The following is a 17,629-nucleotide window of genomic DNA, read 5'->3' as shown; positions in this document are numbered from 1 at the left end:
CAATTAAGTCACCTCTCAACCTCCTTCTCTCTAATGAAAATAATCTAAAGTCCCTCAACCTTTCCTCATAAGGCCTTCCTTCCATACCAGGCAACATCCTAGTAAATCTTCTCTGAACCCTTTCCAAAGCTTCCACATCCTTTCTATAATGTGGTGACCAGAACTGCACACAATACTCCAAATGTGGCCGCACCAGAGTTTTGTACAGCTGCAGCATAGCCTCATGGTTCCAAAACTTGATCCCTCTACCAATAAAAGCTAATATACGTTCTTAAAAGCCCTATCAGCTGGGTGGCAACTTTCAGGGATCTATGTACATGGACACCGAGATCTCTGCTCATCTACACTACCAAGAATCTTACCATTCGCTCAGTACTCTGCATTCCGGATACTCCTTCCAAAGTGAATCACCTCACATTTTTCTGCATTAAACTCCATTTGCCACCTCTCAGCCCAGCTCTGCAGCTTATCTATGTCCCTCCGTAACCTGCAACACCCTTCGGCACTATCCACAACTGTACCGACCTTAGTGTCATCTGCAAATTTACTACACATCCTTCAACACACTCATCTAGGTAATTTATAAAAATAACAAACAGCAGTGACCCCAAAACAGATCCTTGCGGCACAACACTAGTAACTGAACTCCAGGATGAACATTTCCCATCAACCACCATTCTGTCTTCTTTAATTTAGCCAATTTCTGATCCAAACCACAAAAATCACCCTCAACCCATGCCTCTGTATTTTGTGCAATAGCCTACCGTAGGGAACCTTATCAAATGCCCTACAGAGATCTATATACAACACATCAATGGCTTTACCCTTATCCATCTGTTTGGTCACCTTCTCAAAGAACTTAATAAGGTTTGTGAGGTATGATCTACACTTCACAAAACAGTGTTGACTTGCCCTAATCAACTTATTCCTATAGAGATGATTATAAATCCTATCTCTTATAACCTTTTCCAACATTTGACCCACAACTGAAGTAAGACTCACTGGTCTATAATTACCAGTGTTGTCTCCACACCCTTCTTGAAAGAGGGAACAACATTTGCTATCCTCCAGTCTTTTGGGACTATTCTTGTAGACAACGACAACGCAAAGATCAAAACCAAAGACTCGGCAATCTCCTCCCTGGCATCCCAGAGAATCCAAGGATAAATCCCATCCGGCCCAGGGAATTTATCTATTTTCACATTTTCCAGAATTTCCAACACTTCCTCCTTGTGAACGTCAATCCCATCTAGTCTAGTAGCCTGTTTCTAAGTATTCTTCTCGGCTGTCTTTTTCCAATGTGAATACTGATAAAAAATATTCATTTAGCAATTCCCCCATCTCCTCTGACTCCATGCACAACTTTCCACTACTGTCCTTGATTGGCCCTAATCTTACCCTAGTCATTCTTTTATCCCTCATATACCTATAGAATGCTTTAGGGTTTTCACTAATCTTATCTGCCAACAACTTCTCACGCCCCTTCCTCACTTGTCATAGCACTCTCTTTAGGTCTTCCTGGCTACCTTGTAACTCTCAATTGCCCTGAGCCTTCATATCTCATCCTAACATCAGTGACTTGCTAGATCATTTCACATGACAGTTAAGATTCAATAACTTTGTTGTAGCTCCAGAGTCCTATATGGGTCAGACCACGTAAGGATATTAAGTGAACCAATTGAGTTTTTACAACAATTTATGATGATTTTAGAAACTCTTGTCTATATTGCATATTCTCTTTTTATAATATATTTTTATATATATAAGGTTATACACACACACGAGAATTTAGTTTATATATATGTACATTAGCTGCCATAACAGGAATTGAACCCATGACCCCATGAGTGTAAGTTTGAGTCTCTGGATTATAGCCCTGTAATACTAACACCAACATTAACCCCTGTTGCTGGAGATGGAGTCAGAGGTGAGGAAATAGTGACTACGGCAGCACAATAACTTCAGTTTTTCCAATATTCCTAATGGGGGAAATTTCTGCTAGCACAGCACTGGATGTTATTTAAGTGTTCTGATGATTTAAAGAGAGTGGTGGACATGAGGAAGTAGTGAGGTAGAGCTTGGAGTCATAAGCACACATGAACAACCTGAAGCTATATTTGTGAATGTTGCTGCCAAGGAACAGCATGCGTGTCAGAAACAGGAGAAGTCAAGAATAAGATTATCAGGGGATCAAAGTTGATTATGCATTAAAAAGATGACAATGATGCTGATACAGTAGAGACCACCAAAAACCAAACCTTGGTTTTTAATATGATATAGAAGGGGACATGTAGGCTACCTGGTAGAAGAAGACATCCTTCCTGTCAGTACCCTCAGTGGCAAATTCTTCAACAATTCCTTCAGGGCTGATACCATGTTCTGCACAAAGCTGCTTCCAGAATTCAAAGCCAACTGTGAAAACACATGAAGATCACAATGAAAGTAGTCCCCAAAGTATATCTTTACATTTAAATGAAATGTCCTTTTTTTTGTTTTAGAAGTCCCTTTCCAGAGGTGACATTTTCAGCAAGAATATATTAACCAAAAAATAACTTCAGTTCAAAGAGTTGGAAAAAATTTTACTTTTTCTCTCTATACAAATGTCACATTGCTCTTGCAGACATCATCATTTTATCCAAACTTGTCAAGCAGTCTTAGAAACAGGAAGGAAGGAAGAGTGGTGATGATGATTAAATTCTATCCCTTCCTTCCCTTAGCAACACAACTTTCACTTTCAGCACAGCACTCATTAAACAGGTTAGGTGTTAGGAAAAGTTGAATGATTGGGGGAAAATAAAACTGAACTATAAAATTTCCTGCCACAGGCAGTCCCCAGGTTGGGAACAGGTTCCATTTGCAAGTTGATTTGTACACAAGTCATAACACAAAACAGGAAAATATTTACAAAGGAGCTATTTGTAAGTACACAAAATGTATGTCCGATCTTTAAAATCATACCGCTATAGGGGATTGCATTCCTAAGTATGAGCATTCATAAATCAGGAAGCCCTTACACAGTTTATAGTGAATTGGTTTCAGACTTGCCACATATCAATATTAAAATTTTCATTCTCATATGCAACTCTCTTCCCATCTCCTCCAACACTGCAAACCCTTGACAAACACTTCAAACCTAAACCTGCTCAAGTGGTGGGCGAAATGGCTTCTGCTCTCAAGTTTCTGTGACTATGAGCATTGTGGCTTGCCAAAGGCACTGCTCCAAACATTTATTTTATAAAAAGATAAACCTGCATGCAATATAATTTGAAGTTTCAAGTTAAGCACATTTATGGTGTCTAATGCAAATCATTATGCATTAGCAGGATATGTTTTTTTTTCTTTGTATTCTGCCCACAAAATCTTTAAAGTGCCTAGGTCTTCTAAGGGCACGTGTGTAATTTGTTATTGCTAGTTGTCGAAGAGTGTGCTGTTGGAAAAGCACAGCTGGTCAGGCAGCATCCGAGGAGCAGGAGGATTGACGTTTTAGGATTCCTGATGAAGGTTCATATCTGAAACGTCGATTCTCCTGCTCTTCGGATGCTGCCTGACCTGCTGTGCTTTCCTAGCATTACACTCTTGACTCTGATCTCCAGCATGTAGTCCTCACTTTCTCCTAGTTGTCCTGGTGTCCACTTTCTCCAGGGGCGGGGATGGGGGAGTACCTTTCTATTGAATGTTGTGCCCATGGTGAATGTTGCTGCTGATCCTTTGATTTTATTAGGAGGGAATAGTTGACTTCTGGGACGAATGGTCATTCAGGTCCTCGTGTAGGTTGTGAAAGCACATCTTCCTCTTTTTACTGTCTACAAAGCAAATCCTAGCAAGACGCATACACTTAATGGTAAGGTCCTAGGAAGTGTTGCCAGGGTTGGAGGATTTGAGCTATAGGGAGAGGTTGAACAGGCTGGCGCTGTTTTCCCTGGAGCGTCAGAAGCTGAGGGATGATCTTATAGATGTTTACAAAATCATGAGGGGCATGGATAGGATAAATAGACAAAGTCTTTTCCCTGGGGTGGGGGAGTCCAGAACTGGAAGGCATAGGTTTAGGGTGAGGGGAGAAAGATATAAAAGGGGCAGCATTTTCACCAGAGGATGATATGTATATGGAATGAGCCGCCAGAGGAAGTGGTGGAGGCTGGTACAATTGCAACATTTAAAAAAGGCATCTGGATGGATATATGAATAGGAAGGATTTGCAGGGATATGGGCCAGGTGCTGGCAGGTGGGACTAGATTGGGTTGGAATATCTGGTTGACATGGACGAGTTGGACCGAAGGGTCTGTTTCCATGACGTACATTTCTATGACTCTATGCCTGCCTGTCAGATTTCATGTTGGATTGAATTAGCTTTATTGACACGTACTCAAATGAATACAGTGAAACGTTTATATGTCACTACTTACAGTGCCACATCTTTGCTGGGCTGAAGAATGACAAGTAATATTTGCACCACACAAATGCCACTCGATGCCTATCTCCAACAGAGAGAATCTAAAGAGTAACCCTTAACATTCAATGGCATTACCATATTGAATGCACCATTATCAACTTCCTGAGGGCTACCATTGACGAAAAACTGAATTGGCTTAGTTGTAAAAAAAAAGAGTGGCTAAGGGGTGGGTCAAAGGCTCACAATCCTGAAATGTATCCTCTTCCTGACTCTTCATACAGTCTACGAGGCACAAGTCAGGAATATGATGGAATAATCCCCACTTGTCTGGAAGAGCACAGCTCCAACAATGCTCAAGCTTAACACCATCCAAGACAAGGCTGCCTGCTTGATTAGCACCACTTCCACAAACATTAACTCCTTCCACCACTGATGCTCAACATTAGTGGCCTTTACTATTTAGCAGATGAATTGCAGAAATTCATCAAAGATCCTTCAACAGCATCTTCCCAAACCATGAATGATTCAATTTAGAAGGACATAGGCAACAGATATATGGAAACATCACTCCTGCAAGTTCCTCTCCAAGCCACTTACCATCCCGAATTGGAAATATATCACTGTTTTGTCAGAGTCGCAAGGTAAAATCATGGCGCTATCTCCCTAACAGCATCTGTGGGTGTTCCTCTACCTCAGGACTGCAGAAGTTCAAGAAAGCAGCTCACTATAACTTTCTCAAGGGCAACTCAGATGAGCAATAAATGCAAGCCCAGTCAATGACACCCACATCTCATGAAACTTATAAACAGACAACAGTAGGAATATGGAACTCACTATCACCAGGAAATGGTTGGAATGAACAGAGTAGGAGAGTCATTACAACACAACAGGTAGCCACTCAATCCATTGAATTTATTTCAATTTACTGTAGAGGAATATGATCAGTTTCATTCACCCACTACATCCCAAAGTTTTTTTCCACTTACACATCCAATACATTTTCTGAAATCACCCAGTACTTCCACTCCCTCCAATCTTGTGCACAGTTGATGACAATCATGAAAAAAGGTTTTTCCTTATCCAAACTGGTCATAATTTTTTATACAGGAGAAAGTGAGGACTGCAGATGCTGGAGACCAGAGTTGAAAAATGTGGTGCTGGAAAAGCGCAGCAGGCCAAGCAGCATCCGAGGAACAGGAGAATCAACGTTTTGGGCATAAGCCCTTCTTCAGGAATGAGGCTGGTGTGCCAAGGCGGGTGGAGTTTGGGGGAGGGACGCTGGGAATACGATAGGTAGAAGGAGGGGAGGGGGAGGGTGATAGGCTGGTAGGCTGGAGAGGGCATGGGGGCGGAGAGGGCGGGAAGAAGATTGCAGGTCAAGAGGGTGGTGCTCAATCCGGGAGTTGGGACAGAGATAAGGTGGGGGGAGGGGGGGAAAATGATGAAGCTGGAGAAATCTACATTCTTCCAGTGTGGTTGGAGGGTTCCTAGGCGGAAGATGAGGTGCTCTTCCTCCAGGCATCGTGTGGTCAGGGTCTGGCAATGGAGGAGGCCAAGGACCTGCATGCCATTGGCGGAGTGGGAGGTGGAGTTAAAGTGTTCAGCCACGGGGCAGTTGGGTTGGTTGGTGCGGGTGTCCCAGAGGTGTTCCCTGAAATGTTCCGCAAGTAGGCGGCCTGTCTCCCCAATGTAGAGGAGACCACATTGGGTGCAGCGGATACAGTAAATGGTGTGTGTGGTGGTGCAGGTGAATTTGCGACGGATATGGAAGGATCCATTGGGGCCTTGGAGGGAGGTGAGGGCGGAGGTGTGGATGCAAGTTTTGCACTTCTTGCGGTTGCAGGGGAAGGTGCCAGGAGTGGAGGTTGGGTTGGTGGGGGGGGGTGTGGACCTGACGAGGGAGTCGCGGAGGGAGTGGTCTCTCCAGAACGCTGATAGGGGTGGGGAAGGAAATATATCCCTGGTGGTGGGGTCTGTTTGGAGGTGGCTGAAATGACTGAGGATGATACGATGTTCAAATTTTGGGAGAGGATTTGTAGCTCGGGTGCTCGTTGTTGTGGTTCTGTTCGCCGAGCTGGGAATTTGTGTTGCAAACGTTTCGTCCCCTGTCTAGGTGACATCCTCAGTGCTTGGGAGCCTCCTGTGAAGCGCTTCTGTGATCTTTCCTCCGGCATTTATAGTGGCTTGTCTCTGCCGCTTCCGGTTGTCAGTTCCAGCTGTCCGCTGCAGTGGTCAGTATATTGGGTCCAGGTCAATGTGTTTGTTGATAGAATCTGTGGATGAGTGCTATGCCTCTAGGAGTTCCCTGGCTGTTCTCTGTTTGGCTTGTCCTATAATAGTAGTGTTGTCCCAGTCGAATTCATGTTGCTTGTCATCTGCGAGTGTGGCTACTAAGGATAGCTGGTCGTGGCTAGTTGGTGTTCATGGATGAGGATCGTTAGCTGTCTTCCTGTTTGTCCTATGTAGTGATTTGTGCAGTCCTTGCATGAGATTTTGTACACTACATTAGTTTTGCTCATGCTGGGTAACGGGTCCTTCGTTCTGGTGAGTGGTTATCTGAGAGTGGCTGTTGGTTTGTGTGCTGTTATGAGTCCTAGTGGTCGCAGTAGTCTGGCTGTCAGTTCGGAAATGCTCCTGATGTATGGAGGTTGGTGGGGTGGAAGGTGAGGACCAGTGGGGTTCTGTCCTGGCGGCAATTGGAGTGGCGGGGGTTCAAAGGTGGAGGTGCGGGAAGTGGATGAGATGCGGTGGAGAGCATCATCAACCACGTCAGAGGGAAGATTGCAGCCTTTGAAGAAGGAGGAGGTCAAACAGTTCATCCACTTTACTAACAGCTTCCACCCCAACCTCAAATTTACCTGGACCGTCTCAGACTCCTCTCTCCCCTTCCATCTCGGGTGACATTTACTACAAAGCGACCGACTCCCACAGCTACCTAGATTACACCTCCTCCCACCCTGCCCCCTGTAAAAACGCCATATTCCCAATTCCTTCGCCTCCTCTGCATCTGCTCCCTGGAGGACCAATTCCACTACCGAACAGCTCAAATGGCCTCCTTCTTCAAAGGCTGCAATCTCCCCTCCGACGTGGTCAACGATGCTCTCCATTGCATCTCCTCCACGTCCTGCACCTCCAATCGCCACCAGGACAGAACCCCACTGGTCCTCACCTTTCACCCCACCAACCTCCGGATACATCGTATCATCCTCCATCATTTCCGCCACCTCCAAACAGACCCCATCACCAGGGATATATTTCCCTCCTCACCATTATCAGCGTTCCGGAAAGACAACTCCCTCCTCGACTCCCTCGTCAGATCCACATCCCCAACCAACCCAACCTCCACTCCCGGCACCTTCCCCTGCAACCGCAAGAAGTGCAAAACTTGCGCCCACACCTCCCCTCTTACTTCCCTCCAAGGCCCCAATGGATCCTTCCAACTCCATCGCAAATTCACCTGCACCTCTACACACATCATTTACTGTATCCGCTGCACCCGATGTGGTCTCCTCTACATTGGGGAGACAGGCCGTCTACTTGCGGAACGTTTCAGGGAACACCTCTGGGACACCCGCACCAACCAACCCAACCGCCCCGTGGCTGAACACTTTAACTCCCCCTCCCACTCCACCAAGGGCATGCAGGTCCTTGGCCTCCTCCATCGCCAGACCCTGACCATACAACGCCTGGAGGAAGAGCGTCTCATCTTCCGCCTAGGAACCCTCCAACCACACGGGATGAATGTAGGTTTCTCCAGCTTCCTCATTTCCCCTCCCCCCACCTTATCTCTGTCCCAACCCCCGGATTCAGCACCACCCTCTTGACCTGCAATCTTCTTCCCAACCTCTCCGCCCCCACCCCCTCTCCGGCCTATCACACTCACCCTCCCCTCCTTCTACCTATCGTATTCCCAACGTTCCTCCCCCAAACTCCACACCCCCCCCCCCCCACTACCTTTTATCTCAGCCCGCTTGGCACACCAGCCTCATTCCTGAAGGGCTTATGCCCAAAACATCGATTCTCCTGCTCCTCGGAAGCTGCCTGGCCTGCTGCACTTTTCCAGCACCATAATTTTTTATACCTCTTATCAAACTCCTCCTTAATCTCCCCTGCTCCAAGTCAATTCCTAGCTTCTCAGTGTCACTAAAATCTCTAATCTCTCCAACTTTTCTGGCAAATTACTTTCCTCCCTCTCAATAATCTTCACTTTCTCCTTATGGTATGATGACTAGAATTGAATACAATACTGTAGCACAAGCCTCACTCAATCTTTATGCATCTTTCATTACCTTATATTTATAATCGTTACCAACTGTTCTCTCAATATGCCCTACCACCTCCAAAGAACTATGGACTCAAAATCCTGGGTTCCTTATCCCTGTACATTTTTTAGAATTGTTCAACTTAGACTAGATTGCCTTGCCTTATCTCTTTTGCCAAAGTGTGTCACCTCATACTTAAATTTCACGACACTTGTCAGCCCATTCTCCTAACCTATGTCTTGTTGCAGTTAATTGGAAACTATCCTCACTGTCATCACACCTCCAAGTTGGTATTATTAGTAAATATCAAAATATTATTTTGTATTTCAATATTCAAGACATTTAACGTAAATTGTAGTATGCAGATTGCCCCGATATGAAAGACTATTTTCTTGTCCCCAGAATGCATGTTTGGGACTATATTCGACATATAAATCAAATTAACACTCCTTTTCAGCTAATAAACTCACTTTAAGGGCTATTCTCCGTGCATGGGATCCAGCAAGTAATATGCGTCATGTTGCCAAGATGACGTATGGAAACTTAAATCATGCCCAAACAAAGCAGACCACGCATGGTGCTCAAACTAATGGTAATGGGCCCGCTTGCAAAAGAACAAAGGACAAAGCAAGTTTAAAGGTAAATGTAGATGCTGCAGCATTACAGCTATCAGAAATTGTAGAAAATGGATATGTAGAAAAGCCAGGAAACAATTCTAACCCGGTCAAGTACGACTCTATTAGTTTACTCTCCATGTTCAGCAAAGCACAGGAAGAGGTCATGTAAAGTGCTAACAGTCAGCTCTTGACACCCAGTTTGGGTCCGACCAGGGCCACTCAGCCCCTGATTTCATTACAGCCTTGGTTCAAACATAGCCAAAAGAGCTGAATTCCAGTTATGAAACAAGAACGACTGCTGGTGACACCAAGACCATATTAAAAATATAGCATCAAGTGGTCCTAGAGAAACTGAAGTCAACAGGAATAAAGGGGAAAACCCTCAGTTTTTTGGAGTCATACCTAGCACAAAGAAAGATAATCGTGGTTTTAGTGGATCAAACACAGGTACAGGCGAATGTTAAGAGTTTGTGAGTCCACTCAGTATTCTAACAACAGTAGGATTGAAACTGTTGCAAAACCGGCTGGTGTGCGTGTTCAGACTTCTGTACCTTCTCCCCAATGGTACAGGTTGGAGAAAAACATAGCCAGAGTGGGATGGATCTTTGAGAATGCTGGTGACCTTTCCTTGACAGCAGGCCTGGTAGATGGATTCTGTAGATGGGAGGTTGGCCTTTGTGATTGCCCAGGCCGAGTTCACCACTCTCTATAACCGTCTCCGATCTTGAATGGTACAGTTGCCATACCAGGTAGTGATTCATCCAGACAGAATGCTCTCAATGGCGCAGTTATAAAAGTTGGCAAGGGTATTGCCAAATTTCCTCAGCTGTCTGAGGAAAAAGAGATGTTGTTGGGCCTTTGTAACCAGTGCATCCACATGAAGAGTCCAAGAAAGCTTGTTGTGGATAACCACTACCAGGAGCTTGACACTTTCTACTCGTTCGACCTCTGTGCTGTTAATGTGTAGGGGGATATGAGTGACATCCCGCCAAAAGTCAATAATGAGTTCCTTGGTTTTGCTGGCATCGAGAGCTAGGTTGTTCCTAGTGCATCATTTTTCCAGGTCTCCCACCTCCTGTCTGTAGTCTGTTTCATTGCCATCGGAGATTCGACCAACTATGGTGGCGTCATCAGTGTACTTGTAAATGGCCTTAGTCTGGTATTTGGCGACACAGTCATGGGTATACAGTGAGCACAGTAGGGGGCTGAGTACACACTTGTTGGGGGGGGGGGGGGGCTCCAGTGGGGAGTGTAAGTGACTATTAAATGTTGTCCCCAATCTTCACTGATTGTGGTCTGTGGGTCAGGAAACTGAGGATCCAATTACAAAGAGTGGGGCTTAGTACGAGATCACTAAATGTAGCAATCAGTCTCGAGGGGAGAATAGTGTTGAAGGCTGAACTGTAGTCAATGAGTAGGATTCTTAGGTAGCTGTTCTTAGTGTCAAGATGTTCTAGGGAGGAGTGAAGGGCATGTGATATGGCATCTGACATGGATCTGTTGGTCCAATAGGCAAATTGGAGTGGGTTAAGAGTAGTGGGAAGGCTGGAGTTCATTAATGCCATGACCAGCCTTTCAAAGCACTTCAAAGTCTGCAGTTGTTACTAGGATTGGTGGAGTAGCAGATAGTGAGGGAGACTGACAGAGAATACGGCAGAATATAGATAGATTGGAGAGTTAGGCAGAGAAATGGCAGATGGAATTCAATCTGGACAAATGTGAGGTGATGCATTTTGAAAGAGCAAACTATACAGTAAATGAAAATGTCCTGGGAAAATTGATATACAGAGAGATCTGGGTGTTCAGGTCCATTGTTCCCTGACGGTGGCAATGCAGGTCAGTAGAATGGTCAAGGCGGTATACGGCATGCTTTCCTTCATCGGATGGGGTAGATTAGATTAGATTATTTACAGTGTGGAAACAGGCCCTTCGGCCCAACAAGTCCACACCGACCCTCCAAAACAGCAACCCACCCAGGCCCATTCCCCTACATTTACCCCTTCACCTAACACTACCGGCAATTCAGCATGGCCAATTCACCTAACCTGCATATTTTTGGACTGTGGGAGGAAACCGGGGCACTCAGAGGAAACCCACGCAGACACGGGGAGAATGTGCAAACTCCACACAGACAGTTGTCTGAGGCAGGAATTGAACTCGGGTCTCTGGCGCTGTGAGACAGCAGTGCTAACTACTGTGCCACCGTGAGTACAAAATTTTGGCAGGTCACATTACAGTTGTATAGTACTTTGGATCAGCCATATTTGGAATACAGGGAAAGTTCTGGTCACCACATTACTAAGTGGATGAAGATGCTTTGGAAAGGTTGCAGAGGTGGTTCACCAGGATGTGGTATGGAGGGTGCTAGCTATGCAGAGAGGTTGAGTAGATTAGAATTATTTTCATTGGAAAGGGGGAGGTTGGGCTGGGACCTGATTGAGGCCTACAAAATCTTGAGAGGTGTGGATAGGGTGGATAGCAAGAAACGTTTTCCCCCAGAGTGGAGTACTCAATTACTAGGGGTCACGAGTTCAAAATGAGGGGAGAAAAGTTTAGGGGAGATATGCATGGAAAGTTCTTGATTGCCTGAAACTCATTGCCAGCGGAGGTGGTAGGGGCCGTAACAATAGCATCATTTAAGATGTATCTAGACAGATACATGAATGGGCAGGGAGCAAAGGGATACAGATTCTTAGAAAATAGGTGGCAGGTTTAGATAGAGGATCTGAATCGGCGCAGGCTTGAAAGGCCTGTTCCTGTGTTGTAATGTTCGTTGTCTTTGTTCCTCAGAGTAAACTCCAATACCAAGTCATCTTCAGCTGTTACATCAATGGGTTTCCAAATATCATAAAGTTAGGAGAGGGTATGTCCGCTGATAATCACCCAATGTTAAGCATCGGGTCAGACTCTTCAGATACTGAAGTACTCATGCCCATACGCAGCAAGAAAGGACAACATCCAAGCTTGAAAAAACACAGCCAGTCAGGCAGGAGAAGAGGCGATGTTTTGAGCTTATGCTTGAATCTCCTGGTGAAGAGCTTATGCTTGAAATGTCAACCCTCCTACTCCTCGGATGCTGCCTCACCAGCTGGGCTTTTCCAGCACCACACTTTTTGACTCTGATCTGCAGTCCTCACTTTCTCCTAACATCTAAGCTCAGGCTGATAGGTGGCAAGTAACATTCACACTACATAAATGAATGGCAATAACATGTAAAATATGCATTTGTAAAGGAGTGCATCATATTTGTATGGGATACATTCAGATCCTATTTTACCAACAAGACTCAAGAGATGCCTGTGAAGAAATAACACCAAATGCAGTCATACCAGGACAGCCTGACATCGATAGTCCAACCTTTGAATCTATGCTGCATCAAACCATTCAATGATCATGTTTGATTTTAATAGAATAGGTGAATGATTGACAAAAACCTTCACAAAGTGAAAATATGGGTGCTTCCTTGCTTGACGATTTGAAAGGCTGCTTCATCAAATAATGCAATGTTATCAATGCACAAAATATTTGGCTGTCCAATTTAATAAATGAAGTGAAGATAATTTCTTGCAGGTGGATAATTACGATACTGAAAGTGATAAATCTGACCCAGAGTAGAATCTTTATGATGAGCCTATCAGAATGAATTTAATGTGTCAGATGCCAAAGAAAATTCATTTGATGATTTTTAAACAATATGAATTCGTTAAAGCTATCCCTGTAGAATTATTTCAGAAATAAAATTAAGTTAATTTGAATTACAAATGTTACTTTCTTTCTCTTACATCTCAAAATGGTGACCACCTACACCAACTGTTCACATTTTATACTAGGAGTACAAGTCCTCTGTTTTGGGGAATTTTTTGTAGCATTGATAGTAAACTTATGAGCAACCTATGGTATCCAAATGAGAAAAGCAGCAGTCCTGCCACCAAATCTTACTGGACATCACTACCTACCATCTTCCAGACTGAAAAACAGCCACTGGGTATTTTCTGTTCCCAAGTCAATTCCTTTTACTCCATTTGATACTACTAATTCATGAACCTCAATTTTGATAACCATCCTTTTATGACGTACTACTAAAAGATTACTTAAAATCCATACAGGTAACATCTATCACTTTCCATTCATGAACATTCTCTATTTCTTTATCAAAACTTTTAAGTACATTTGTTAAGCCTCAAAGCTTTCTAAGTGCTTTTTGAGTTTATTTATTCAATTTTTGTTTATAAAATTCTATCTACTACGAATTTTAAACTGTCCAGCCTGTAATTACTAGGAATGCCCTTGCACATTTGCTTGAATAAAGCATGTCACAGTTGCCACCCTTCATTCCTCTGGCACACCTGCCATATCTTGCAAAGGCTAGAAGATTATAAAGCAGATATTTTCTAATCAACCATCTCAGAGAAGTCACTACATACCCTTGGACTTGAATCAAGATCCGCTGCTATCTAAAAAGAATTTCTTTCAGCAACCTGGAATGCAGTTCAATTGGACCTTGTGACTAAAGTGACGTATTTGATAAGTTGCCACAAAAAAGGGCAATAAGATAAGCAGTCATGGAGTTGGGGGTAATATTATTAAGGATAGAGGATCGGTTAACAAACAGGAAGCAGACATTGATACAAAAGGGCATTTTCAGTATGGCAAGCTGTGTCCTCCAGACTGTTAATCTGGATTTGGGGCCTTGACTATTTAAAACTTTTATTAATATCTTTAATAAAAAGTAACACAAGAGTAATGTATCAAAGTTTGCTGATGATAAAAATGTCAGTTTGAAGGGTAAATTGTGAAAAAAGCTGCAAAAATACAAGCAAGTTAAGTGAGTGCGCTCAAAGATAGCAGATAGACTATAATGTAAGGAAGATATCCACTTTCTAAAAGAGAGGTTTAGATTAGATTAGATTATTTACAGTGTGGAAACAGGCCCTTCGGCCCAACCAGTCCACACCGATCCTCCGAAGAGTAACCCACCCAGACCCATTTCCCTCTGAGGTGAAAATGCGTTGCTGGAAAAGCGCAGCAGGCCAGGCAGCATCCAAGGAGCAGGAGAATCGACGCCCCGGGCATGAACCCCCCCCCCCGGAATGAGGAGAGTGCGCCAAGCAGGCCAAGATAAAAGTTCTTAGATATAAAACTTGTAAATTTGTGAAAAAGTTAAGAAACATGGCAAGTAATCAGGAATCCAAATGTTAGCTTTTACTGCAAGAGAATTGAACTGCAAGGATAAAGAAGTCTCTTTGGTCTCTTCATATTTCAATAAGGATATACTTGTACTGAAGGTAGTACAGTGGGTTCATTTGATTGGTTCCTGGGAGGAGAATGTTGTCAAATTGTATAAAGCTGAGTAAATTCAGTCTACACTCTCTGAATTTAACAAAATGTTTCTATGAAATCACCTTTCATTCAAGATTATGAAAGGTCTTCATAGGATTCTCTCAGAAGTTGTTTCCTTTGGCTGGGGAATCTAAACATGGGGACATTGTTTCAGAATAAGAGATTGATTGTTTCAGACTGAGATGAAGAGAAATTTCTTCACTCACGGGGCTGTGAATCTTTGGGATTTTATGCCCCACAGGGTTGCATTTTGTCTCTCAGAAAATCAAGTAATATAATGCACAAGCAGCAGAATGGTGTTAAGGTCACTGATCAGATTTAGCGGTGGAGAAAACTTGACAAAACCGAATAGTCTACTACAGCTCCCATTTCTTATGCTCCGTTCATCTCTGGCATTTTGCACGAACCAATGTCATAAGTTGAATGTTTCCGTTACAAAAACTACTTCCATCTCAAAAAAATATTGTGTACTGCTGTTAACAACTTTCAGATAGTTGTCACTTCTAGACTCGTGTATTTCAATGTTCCATCCTTCCCTTCATTCATTCGAGATAGCAATGTCTTGTCCGTTAACCCGCTGTTCTGGCTGTCCCTTGATCTAGTTGCCTTTCCAGTAGCTTCACTTCGTTTCAGTTTATTATCTAAACCCAATCACTTGCACCAACCTCTTCTAATTGCTTGGAACCACTGAAGAAGTGTTCCTGTCCTAAATCCGCCTTACAATATAAAGGTTATTGTTGAGTTTTAGAACAGATATTCGTAGTAGCAAGAGAGTTGGTGTACCACAGGAATTCACATGGCCGGAGGGCACTTGTTGGATTCTGCCTGGCTGCGCTCCATGCTGGCCCCTCACTAACTGCAACTCGACCCGCGGGTGTTAATATCCGCCGCGGCCTCATATCAGGCCCAAGCCGGGCCCACACTATCCTCCTCCACACCACGACTAAAGGCAATACGAAATATCCAATAACTAACCAGCTCGCCCACCGTATTACCATTCGTAGCCCCGTTCCCCGCCGGCTACTGCCTTACTTTGATTGCCGCATTGGCCGAGCTGCAAAGTGATAATTTCCCGAGGCATCGCCGCCGCTCGTCCCGCCAACCGCACAGAACATGCGCAGAACAACACCACAGCCTGTTGACGGCGCATTGTCCAACGGATCCATTCTTGTTTATCCGATTCAGCTCAGATTCATCTCGAAGATAGACAACGTGCTAAGCAAAATAAAACCGGGACGTGTGTCTTACAACTTTCTAAACCTATTTCACGAGCCGAGCAGATGCTTATTTACATTTTGTCAATAATAACAACGTATTTAGTTAATATTCATATTTGCTATCAATATTCATGACGTCGATTAATATTCATGTGTGGTCTGTGCGTCACCAAGATGGATGCCGAGCGAGTGAATGCGGGGCCTGAGGGCAGCGACTGGACATTGGCCTCGGCTCCAACTCCAGGCCCAAAAACCGAGTCTGACCAACGGCTGAGGCAGCAGCAGCTACTCCGCATCCTGGGTCACTACGAGCCCGTGTTGACTTACTGGCAGAGTGTGTTGGTGTGGGAGAGGCCGCTGCACAGCCTGCTTCTATACTTGACCGTCAACGCCAGCTTCTGGTAAAGGAGGGATGGTGGTCCGGGATGGGACGGGATGGGAGGCGGCGCGGCTGGAACTATGTTGTTGGTTGGAAAAACATTCTCTCTGCCCCGAAAAATAGTGATCAGTAGCTTAGTGTCAAAGACAGAGTTGTAGAATTTTTACAACGCAGAAAGAGGCCCTTCGTGTCCGTGCCGATCATCCAACACTCATCTATTACAATTCCATTTTCCAGCTCTTAACCGGTAGTCTTTAATTTTAATGGCGTTAATGTACGTAGTTCTTACAAATCCTGAAAGTTCCTGGCTCGGCCGATCTTTTAGAAACAGTGTAGATGGAAAAAATCTCGAAAACACCATATAACTGTGCTTCCTGGTTATTAGACACGCTGCCAAAATCTCTCAACACCCGGTTATAGTCCAACAGGTTTATTTGGACGCACTAGTTTTCGAAGCACTGCTTCTTCATCAGGTGGTTGTGAAGCAGGATCATGAGACATAGAAATTATTGCAAAAGATTAGTATCATGCAGCTGAAATGATATATTGAACAAACCAGATTAAATCGTTCATCTTTTTTAGAATGGGTTTGCTAGTTTCTGTTATTTAATATGTAAATCCCAGAAACTCATTTGTAATATATTTGCAAGTACATTTTTTGAGCAAAATAGAATGTATAACCTAAAGGAAGTCAATCCATGTAATATCTTCTAAATTCCACTTTAGAAATAGAACCAGTCTGACTCTACCATCTTCTGAGAAAAATAACTGGAAGTGACATCACAAAACACCCAAAGAAACCTAAACACATAAATAGAAAGCAGGACATAACACCAGCACTTCATTGGAGCCTCACTGCTGATGTTATCTAGTATGGCGACGAAATGCCTGAAACCAAACCTTCCATTCAGTGAGCACATTCACATCCACGTCTCTCTATATTGTTAGTCTTCCCAAAATGCATTACCTCTCACTTTTCCAGATTAAGTTCCCTTTGCCAATGTTTAGTCCATTTGACCAACCCCTCTATATTGTTCTGTATTCTAAAAACTTCCTTCCTTACTAAAACCACAAAATGGTGAAAATACTTAGGAATGGTGACACGTAAACATTTAACTTCTCCACGACCTGATGCTGCCTGGCTTACTGTGTTCTTCCAGCCTCCTGCTTGTCAAATGTTGTTAGTTAGCAAAACAGCATTAACTGTGTTGGCTCATCAAAGTTTGAAGTACCTGAGTGTTAGCAGTGATTAACTCTATAACATGACTTGGATAATGCATTGTTTCTGCATAAACTCTCGTTTTCTACAGTCTGAACCTCCTCCAAAAAAAGAGTATATTTGGGAGACCAGCTTCACAAGTTTATGTGCCTGCCCCATTACCTTATACATTCCAAGCTCCCTGTGATCCTCTGCATTGCTTAGA

The 17,629-nt window shown here is 43.8% G+C and overlaps 2 protein-coding genes across 3 annotated transcripts in view; one reads left to right on the top strand and one right to left on the bottom strand.

Moving 5' to 3' along the window:
- tubg1 (tubulin, gamma 1) overlaps positions 1-15,789 on the bottom strand; it is a 78,088-nt gene extending 62,299 nt beyond the window's left edge. For both annotated transcript variants that reach the window (XM_072561149.1, XM_072561150.1), the window contains exons 1-2: positions 15,642-15,789; positions 2,300-2,412 (exon numbers count right to left, since the gene is read on the bottom strand). In XM_072561149.1, coding sequence (XP_072417250.1) covers positions 2,300-2,412; positions 15,642-15,759 — 231 coding nt within the window. In that variant the 5' untranslated portion in view covers positions 15,760-15,789. The remainder of the gene's footprint in view (positions 1-2,299; positions 2,413-15,641) is intronic.
- Positions 15,790-15,976: 187 nt separating this feature from the next.
- retreg3 (reticulophagy regulator family member 3) overlaps positions 15,977-17,629 on the top strand; it is a 57,704-nt gene continuing 56,051 nt past the window's right edge. Inside the window, exon 1 of the mRNA XM_072561148.1 lies at positions 15,977-16,227. Coding sequence (XP_072417249.1) covers positions 15,977-16,227 — 251 coding nt within the window. The remainder of the gene's footprint in view (positions 16,228-17,629) is intronic.

Source organism: Chiloscyllium punctatum, chromosome 42 (genome assembly GCF_047496795.1).
Source record: "Chiloscyllium punctatum isolate Juve2018m chromosome 42, sChiPun1.3, whole genome shotgun sequence".
NCBI lineage: Eukaryota > Metazoa > Chordata > Chondrichthyes > Orectolobiformes > Hemiscylliidae > Chiloscyllium > Chiloscyllium punctatum.
Note: the sequence above shows the minus strand (reverse complement) of the source record. Positions and strands in the feature narration are given on the sequence as shown.